We start from the raw sequence: 9,829 nt of genomic DNA, 5'->3' as shown, positions 1-9,829 counted from the left end.
GCACAGTTCCGTTAATTACGCGCAGTTCAATGTTTCATATGCTTTCCGATGCGGAAAGATTGTTGTTGGAGGCGCCTGTGACATTGGAGGAGATTAAATCCGCTGTTTGGTCGTGTGGTTCGGATAAATCTCCGGGCCCGGATGGCTTCACTATCGGGTTTGTGAAGCATTTTTGGGACATAATTAAAGGAGATATATTTGAAGCCATTGAATCTGTTTTTGTGAATTCTAAATACCCTAAAGGATGCAATTCTTCTTTTATTACTTTGATTCCTAAAGCTCATAGCCCGCTCCTAGTAAGTGATTTCAGACCGATTAGTCTTATTGGTATTATTAATAAAATGATTGCAAAAGTTCTGTTGATTCGTTTAGGTAAAGTGATTAATACCTTGGTGAGTGGGGTACAATCTGCTTTTATAAAGGGGCGCCAAATTTTGGATGGGTCGTTAATCATGAATGAAACGGTGGATTGGTACAAGAAGCGAAAAAAAAAATTAATGATCTTTAAAGTTGATTTTGAAAAAGCATATGACTCCATTTCTTGGGACTACTTAAAGACTATCATGGGCTTTATGGGTTTTGGGGATAAGTGGATAGGGTGGATTATGGCTTGTTTACAGTCGTCAAGACTTTCAGTATTACTGAATGGTAGTCCTATGAACGAATTTGATATGCATAGGGGTTTGAGACAAGGTGATCCGATCTCACCATTCCTTTTTATTTTGGCTATGGAGGGGTTGAATGTCATGATAGAGGATTTTATTAGAATAGGTTTATTTAAGGAGGCGCGAGTGGGTGCAAATGGTGTTTCTCTTCCTTTTGAAGGAATCTCGTGTATTTACTCTTCAGTTGTGACATGTTTAGGCATGGAGGCTTTTTAAAGATAACAGATCTCTTGAGCTTGCTAGTTTTCAATTAAGGGGCGTGCACACCGAATTCGAAATACTCCGATCAATACATATTGGTTTGTTATGTCTGCAACATCTTGCAGAAGATAGACCAACTATGTCATCCGTGGTTTTGATGTTGGATCACGAGAGTATATTGCCTCCACCAAAGCATCCTGCATTTTACACTGAAGTGAGTTCATGTGAAACTGTTGAACTTTCAATGACCCCAACACATAACTCGGTTAATAATGTCACCATAACAACTATAAATGGGCGATAGAATACCTAGTCTTTCATGTCTATGTCCATATGGTTTCTTGTGCCATATAATTTTCAATATGTTTATGCTTAGAATTGCATGTAGATTTTTGTAATATAGATAAAGTGTGTTTTAATTGTATTTACATGCTTGAATAAAGGTGTATTGGCCTTAATTATTGGACACAAAATTTAGAGTCAGTTATGTAATTAGTGTAAAATTTAGGTTGTGTCGTTCATGTATTTGTAAAGTGTCACAGGGTTAGAATTATGTGTATATATGGCCATGACATTCATTTTTAGACTTATGTATCTCCATTTTGATGTATCACAAATGCATATATGACAGTATGACATTGATCATTTTTAGACTTAATTATGTATCTCCATTTTGATGCATCGCAAATGTCTAAACCATATATTTTCTTTGCAATTTGGAATTTTTTTTGAACATTGATGGTCATCCAATATGTTATACCTAGTAACCTAAGGAATGTTTGACCCTTGGACCCTATGTATACCATTTAGGTGCCTTACCACTAGGCCATCAGGTGCAATCCAGATATTTAATTAGGGGTTTTAGGCGATAAATGAGAGCATGCATACCATTGGTATTGGTAGATCTAGAAATTTTACCCAACTAGGGAAAAAAAATCGATAAAAGGACCGTGCTTTGTCCATTCCATATCTAATAAACAAGGTGGGGCTGAAACATTGCTCTTTAGTACACCTATCTTTCTTCATGAAAGTCATGACCACCTAGAAAGATTATATAAATCAACAAAACTAGCTAGATCTAGAAGATGGTGGTGTTGTTTCACAAACCTTTCCATAGCACTTAATTAGTATGCAAATACATGTTGTCTATTGAATAAAAAAAAACAATAATCAATGATTTTGACACTTAAATCATAAAATACATTATCAAAAAACTCGATAATCAAGCCAAAAGTTGTCACACATCAAGCAAAAATTTGTCAAAATCTCATTACTAAAGTCCTTTCCAAACCTGATACATTATGTACAGCCCGAATATCAAACCTACAAATTAGCCAAAATTCGAAAAAACATAAGATGTTACACAAAAAACTGAGAATTAACATTCCAAGACTGAAAATCGTAACAACTGAGCCAAACCTGTATTGAATTTGGATTTTTTAATTTTTATTTTTATTTATTTATTTATTTTAATTTTTAAATAAAAGTAGTACAAAGGCATTTAGCCCCATGTGTAGTGGTTTACTAATTAAAGTGCCACATAGACAACAAAAAAAACCATTTAACTAAGGGGTTGTTTGGGATTCCTTATTTTCACCTTCTTATAACTTATAAGGATAAGTCATAAGTTACAAAAGTGTAACTTATCAACATTTCCTCTTACATAATAAGAAAATCCAAACACTTTTTTTTTACTTATCATAAGTTATAAGAAGGTAAAAATAAGGAATCCCAAACAGCCCCTTAAAGTCTCAGTTTATTTAGGTGTAATGTTTTTAACTAGACATTAATAAAAAGAAAAAAAAATAAAAAAGAGAGGCAAAAGGGTGGGCTTGTGCTGGTTTAAACATGGTGTAATAATAGTGAGATGTAGGGTCGTCCAAACCGCTCACTGCTCGCTCGGAAATTGCTCGGAAATTGCTATCTTGTTTTTTCGCTCGATCGTAAACAAGCCGCTCTGCTCGGTTCGATTTGTAATGAGCCAGGCAATGAGCAAAGGTCTGCTCGGTTTGGTTTAACTGAATATTTTTAATTTATTTTATATCATAATCATAAATATATATAAATAAAACCTTTAAAAGCTCTCTGGTTGCTCCCTACATTCTCTCAAGCCACCAGATTGCTTTATTTGTAAATGGAGGTTTCTTATGCATTTGATCCGAATTCACGGGTATGGGTCTCACCAAACCCATATAGCCCTTAAACGGGTTATAACATCTCATAATTAACTTAAAAATTAATCTCACCAAATATTTGATATGAAAATCCTATAAAATAGGGATATACAAAAAATTAATAACCATTTTCTTTAACAAAAGATATTATTTATAATTAACAAACAATTTTATAGTAAAAAAAATAAGCAGGCCATGGGTCTTACAAACCCATAGAGCTTTTAAACCGGGTTATAACATTTCATTTATTTGTGAAACCCTTTATCATCAAATCCTAGGTATATTATTAACTTGCTTATAATAAATAAAATTTAAATCCAAAAAATATATAAGTATTAGAAACAAATAATGTAAAACAACCCCGTAATACGGGGGATAGAAACTAGTATAATTATGCATGAACAGATATATAAATATATAGACAACACACGTAAATATAAGTATACAATTTTTTAAACCCTTTAAAATTTTCTCAATTCCGTCAATTTTATAGTTCTTTTTGTTCATTTTAAGTTTTCACAATATCAGAAGTTTGTTCACATATTTATTATATCTTAGTTCAAATTTATTTCTCAAAAAACATATTGTTTACAACTTGTTTACAAAACACATTATTTACAATTTTCAAACTTGTTTCTTATTAAAAATTTTATAAGTAAAAAAGAAATAAATAATGCTTGAAATCGCTTGATGTTCGATCGAAAAATGTTCAATTCGATTTGGCTCGTTTTGGTTTTCATTCGGTTGGAATTTCAGCCGTTCGGTCGCTTGTAAACGAGCCAAGTAACGTGCAAACCTTCGCTTAGTTCGGCTCGTGAACAACATGGGGGTGGTGCTCATTTTCTTTTCTGTTTTTTTTTTGGCTTTAAATAAAAAAGAAATCCACATCAAGTTCTTATCACATCCCAAACATAGTAAAATAGAAAGGAACAAGCGATAAATATTCAACATCTCGTGTGAAACATATGACCTTTAGTAGAATATTCCGTCGTTACTTGCCAGATTAGTCAATTACTCGACTTTTAAAATGGTCCAATGTTGAATATCTAATGGCAGATATTTCCTGGTTCAATGCCAAATGAATAAGTTTTTGAAAGCTTAATAACAAGTTTTCTTTGAGAAAGTGAAGAACACGTTAAGTCGTAAATGAAGGGTCTTACCATACTTTTATTATTCTCTGGTGCTTTATGTTCTATATTAACAACTTCCATCGCAACCGACTCTTTGTCCCCAAATGAACTCATCAGAGATGGTGATACCATTGTTTCATCCGGTGGAATGTTTGAACTAGGATTTTTCAGCCCCGGTAACTCCAAGAACCGGTATTTGGGAATATGGTACAAAAGCGTCTCGAATGGCACCGTTGTCTGGGTTGCAAATAGAGATACACCTCTTAACACAACTTCAGGCCTCCTCAAACTCAGTAATAATGGAATCCTGCAACTTGTTTCTCTTGGTAATACAAATACCACTATCTGGTCATCTATCTTTGCATCTCCAGATAATATTAACAATTCTATCGCACAGCTTTTAGATAACGGAAATCTTGTTATAAGGGATGAAAATAGGACTTTATGGCAAAGTTTTGATTACCCTGGAGATACGTATCTCCCAGGGATGAAAATCGGTAAAGACTTGATTACAGGCATAGACAGGCAGTTTACATCATGGAAGAGCCTTGATGATCCTTCTCCGGGTCAGTATGTAATATTGATGGATACAAATGGCTTTCCACAGATATTTCAGAAACGGGGTTCTGTTTTCCACACTCGGTTTGGACCATGGAACGGGGTCAGGTTCAATGGCATGCCTAGTTTGATACAAAACCCCACAGCAGTAAACGAATTTGTTATCAACGAGAAGGAGATATATTATAAGATCGATGTTGATAGTGCGGTTGTTTCAAGGATATATATTAACCCGGAAGGTGGTATGACACGTATGAATTGGGTTGACCTCACACAAGATTGGTTTACATTTTTGGTTGTAGCACCTGCAGATAGTTGTTCACAATATGGGCTATGCGGTCCATATGGAACGTGTAACACTCAAAACTTTCCTATTTGTAGTTGTTTGGAAGGTTTTGAGCCCAAACGCCCAGAGGAATGGAACGCGGGAGCCTGGACAAGTGGGTGTATACCGAGAACTCCTTTCGATTGTGGGAATGAGAGTGAGAATGGGTTTAGAAGAGTTTCAGGTGTTAAATTCCCAGATACCCGAAGTTCGTGGTACAATTTTAGTATGAATCTTGAGGATTGTGAGAAGGAGTGCAGGAGTAATTGCTCTTGTACGGCTTACGCAAATTTAGATATTAGAAATGGTGGAAGCGGATGCTTGCTTTGGTTTAATGAGCTTGTGGATGTTAGAGAATACAATGAAACTCAAGATCTTTACATTAGAATGGACAGATCTGAATTAACTAGTAAGTACCCTTTGCTTGAGTTGATGTATTTATTGATTTTATTCATTTGGTCTCTTTTAACCAACTCTCTTTTTTCATCTTTTGCTTGGTATTATTCACATTAGGCAATCAATGAGGGCAAACATGTATTAACAATTAATAATACTATTCTGTTATGTAATTTTTTATGCTTCTTTGTGTATTCAAGGTCTTGCAACCCATGACTCTGCTTCCAACAAAAAGAAAACGACAATTACAGCGGTTGTGTCAACCTCAATATGCATGCTTGTGGTAGGTCTAACTCTTGTGATGTACCTAAGAATCAAGAAGAAAAGGGCATACATGAAAAGGCAAGGTATGGTAAATGAGTGTTTTTTTACTAGTGATGTCAAGTTAAGCCCCTTTATGAATAGATCAATTGCAGGTCTATTGGTCATACTGAAAATATTACCCTGAAAATGTTTTAAATGCATAGCACATCCTTATTAATATCATTAGAAAATACATTAATGTTGAAATAGTTTAATGTTTGTGTAGACACATTTTACCCATTATCCAAACCGGAAATTTTGTTCTCTCTTTTCTTTTTCTAAAGGCTTAACACAAGATTTGTTAATCGATCAGTTGTCTATATTGTGCTTCAAATCTGTATGTCTTGATGTACAATCTATAGTCTGCTTTCCAAACTTAGTTCTTAATTGATTGTTCAAATGTTTGTCTCTGGTTATAACAATTTCATATTTCTCTTTTTATGTGACTCGGTACCAGACCTCAATGAAGATTCAGTTTATGGTGGTCCGAAGGAAGATATTGATTTACCATCTTTTAGCTTGTCTACGATTGCTAAGTCTACAAGCAACTTTTCCATCACCAATAAGCTTGGACAAGGCGGCTTTGGTTCAGTCTACAAGGTAACAACCCTTCTGAAAGTAGTAATTAACTTTGTATGGATTTTTTTAGGATTAATCCAATATTTACTTTTCTGATGCAGACTGAAAGAAAAAAAAAATAAACACATAGATAAATTCTCAATAAACACGGATAAAAACTGAAAGAATTAATTGGTACAGGAGGCGCCCTTTAGTGAGATTTTTTAAATTTAGCTGGTAATCGATAACTAAAACATGATATTGAAACCATAATTAGACAAGTGAATTTTGCTAATTAGATATTGACGAAATGGAGAGAAAACATGATTGACGAAATAGGGTCTTTAAATTAAGGAATTTAGGTATGACGACTGGGTCAAACTGCCTGTGGCATTTGCCACATGCTCTGGCTCGCTTTGAGATTTCCGTCTGTTAGTTATGACTTATGAGCCTTGTAACTCCGACCAAAACTCATTTTATGTTCATTTGAAGTTTGTGAATTTCTGCAATATTTCCTCTTTTCTAATTGTTCCAAATAAGAGTGTCAACTAGTCAATCAAACTCATAAATTTCCAAATAAGAGTGCACATTGTAGTTTATTAATCATAGGAATTTAGGAATTGTTGTTCAAAAACAATATTTGACATGGTAACCAAACTAATTGACTGGAAAAGCTAATAATATTTTCTGGAAAAATTAAATAATGCAAAGTTGGAAAACTTCAGGGTGTGTTGGGGGATGGTCGAGAAATAGCAGTGAAGCGATTGTCAAAATCTTCAAGACAAGGTCTTGATGAGTTCAAGAACGAAGTTAGATGTATCGCCAAACTTCAGCATCGAAATCTTGTGAAGCTTTTAGGATACTGCATTCAAGGAGATGAAACAATGCTGATTTATGAATACATGGCCAACAAAAGTTTGGATTTAACTATATTCGGTCCGATTCTTTCCATGATGTTTACGATATGATATCACAAAAATTGATGTGTTTTTGTGTGAACTATAATATTTTATGTTTTTTTTCCTGTTAGACACATTGAATTACTATGCAGAGGCAGCAGAGCTAACCAAATAGTTGACTTTTGTAGACATAAGTCGAAGTTCAATGCTTGATTGGCCCAAACTGTTTCACATTATCCTTGGGATTGCTCGTGGTCTTCTTTATCTGCATCAAGATTCTCGACTTCGGGTCATTCACAGAGATTTGAAAGCTGCAAATATTTTGTTGGATGATGACATGAATCCCAAAATATCAGACTTCGGTCTTGCTAGAAGATTTAAAGGCTATGAGACTGAAGCCAATACCAACAAAGTGGTCGGAACTTAGTAAGAACTAACAAAATCACTTATTTTAATGCCATATGTTATATCCTCTGTCCCATATAACTGTAATCATTTTTATTTTAGGAAGTTATTAAATATCTATTTTCTTAATGCCACATCCATACCTTTTCCAATTTGGGTCCATAAAAGGGCTTCTTATTTATTTAATAAATAGTTAAACACTTGTCTAGAATTATATGGCTCAGAGTCATGTGTGAATTTTTTTGGACAGTGGTGTATATTTGTATCCATAATTTAACTTCTTAATTTGCAGTGGTTACATCGCTCCAGAATATGCTGTTCATGGGCTTTTCTCAATTAAATCGGATGTATTTAGCTTTGGAGTTTTGGTGTTGGAAATAGTGAGTGGGCAGAAAAGCAGAGGGTTCTCTCACGAACAACACGGTGATAGCCTTCTTGGACATGTAAGCTTAATCCACGTATTCCCTTTATTAAAAAAAAAATACTGGCCTTTGTCCCTACAGTAAAATGGTTGGGCAAAAGTGATCTTATAACATGAACCAAGCATAACTTGTTTTTGAAAAAATTCTTTATATATAAGCATGTATTGAACTCTAATAGTGATATTGTTTAGGCATGGAGACTTTATAAAGAAGACAGATCCATTGAGCTTGCTAGTTCCCAGTTAAGGGAAACATGTGCCGACTCTGAAATAGTCCGATCAATACATATTGGTTTGTTATGTGTGCAACATCACGCAGAAGATAGACCAACTATGTCATCTGTAGTCGTTATGTTGGATAATGAGAGTACTTTGCCTCCACCAAAACAACCTGCGTTTTTCACTGAAGTGAGTTTGACTGAAACAAGCGCTCTTTCATCAACCCCGGTTGATAATTCAAATAATAATGTCACAATAACGGTCTCAGAGGCTCGATAGAGCACCTACTCTTTTGTTTATGTATCCATATGGTTTGATAGAATACTTACATATAAACATATTAACTATGTTTAACTTCCTCAATTGCCAATATTTCTTGTGGAGTTTTTTATTAGGGACTAGATTGAAGGGTTTAACTCTAAAAATATTTATGAGACTAAAATGAAGGGATGTGATATTATCTTTCGGTCATGAAAATAAACATATTAAGGACCGAAATGGTGGATTTTTGAGACTAATTGTTAGTTATTAAAACATTTTATCAGGGACTAGATTCAGATTGACATGAAATCCTAAACCTAATGAAGCGTATTAGGGACTAGATACGGTTTGAAGAACTGATTTTTAGTCCCTAAAGAAACCCATTGGGGACTAAAATATCTTAATATAAGAGACTGATTTTCAGTCATGATTGAAAATGTATGGGGGACTGAAACAGTGTACGTGGTACCAGTGGAATTTTTAAGTATTGGAGAATGGTTGTTAGTCTTGTTGGTGCCATACAGGACTGATTTTTAGTTACTAAAACCACTACTTAGGACTAAGTATCCATCATTGGCTAGGGACAGGCAAAGTAGACCCGATGACTATTAGGTACTAATTAGGGAGTATCAGATACTAATATTTCAGTCTCAGATACCAATCTTTTTTGTAGTGACAAAACCAGCCCGAAATTTGTTGTCAGCTAAAGAAATATCTAAACAGTTTAAAACAAGCACCATGTGCATGGTACAACCATTTTTCATCTTTTATCACATTGTAGGGCTTTCATAGTAGCTAGTGAGGCACGTCACTACTTGTATATCGCGTCACTACTTGTATATCGCTATTTGCAACACATGGCTTGTTACTTTATGTGGATGGCATTGTCTTGATCATTAACTACCTCTAACTACCTCTGCTAACTGGCTTCTACAAAAAAAAAGAAACACACACACACAATGTTGAGGAAAAAATATCATTGTGCCTTTCTATTTATCATTGTGTTTTTTGTTTATTTTCGTCATTGATTGCGCCATTTTTCCTTAACATTGTGTCTTTTTTTCTTGATATTGTGTTATATTACTCAACATTGTGTTATATTTTGTTCGGTATTGTGTTATATTTTGCGACATGTTGTGTCTTTTTTTATTTATCATTGTGTTGTTTGTGCATTTTCGGCGTTGTGCCCTTTTTCTCGGCATTGTGTCTTTTCGACGGTTTTTTTTTAAACGGGAATGACGGGGAAAACATTTTGTTTTTTAAAATTTGTTCATTTTTTATTTATATTTTGGTTATGATTTTTATTATTTTTTA

General features: G+C 34.3%; 1 protein-coding gene across 3 annotated transcripts; it reads left to right on the top strand.

Moving 5' to 3' along the window:
• Nucleotides 1-4,180: 4,180 nt before the first annotated feature.
• On the top strand, nt 4,181-8,533 carry LOC143601995 (G-type lectin S-receptor-like serine/threonine-protein kinase At4g27290). 3 transcript variants are annotated; one of them, XM_077079254.1, is made up of 7 exons: nt 4,181-5,462; nt 5,650-5,811; nt 6,210-6,352; nt 7,036-7,246; nt 7,398-7,635; nt 7,907-8,057; nt 8,228-8,533. In XM_077079254.1, the coding sequence occupies exons 1-7, from the start codon at nt 4,187-4,189 to the stop codon at nt 8,531-8,533; spliced, it is 2,487 nt and encodes an 828-aa protein (XP_076935369.1). In that variant the 5' UTR covers nt 4,181-4,186. The 3 variants fall into 3 exon arrangements, with proteins under 3 accessions (XP_076935369.1, XP_076935367.1, XP_076935368.1); XM_077079252.1 differs by having other exon boundaries at nt 4,187-5,462; nt 5,650-5,793; nt 6,201-6,352; XM_077079253.1 differs by having other exon boundaries at nt 4,187-5,462; nt 5,650-5,796.
• Nucleotides 8,534-9,829: the final 1,296 nt, after the last annotated feature.

The sequence above is a fragment of the Bidens hawaiensis genome, unplaced genomic scaffold (genome assembly GCF_021521415.1).
Source record: "Bidens hawaiensis isolate Kalapana, Puna unplaced genomic scaffold, B.hawaiensis_p1.1 tig00057748_1, whole genome shotgun sequence".
In the NCBI taxonomy this organism is placed as follows: domain Eukaryota; kingdom Viridiplantae; phylum Streptophyta; class Magnoliopsida; order Asterales; family Asteraceae; genus Bidens; species Bidens hawaiensis.
Note: the sequence above shows the minus strand (reverse complement) of the source record. Positions and strands in the feature narration are given on the sequence as shown.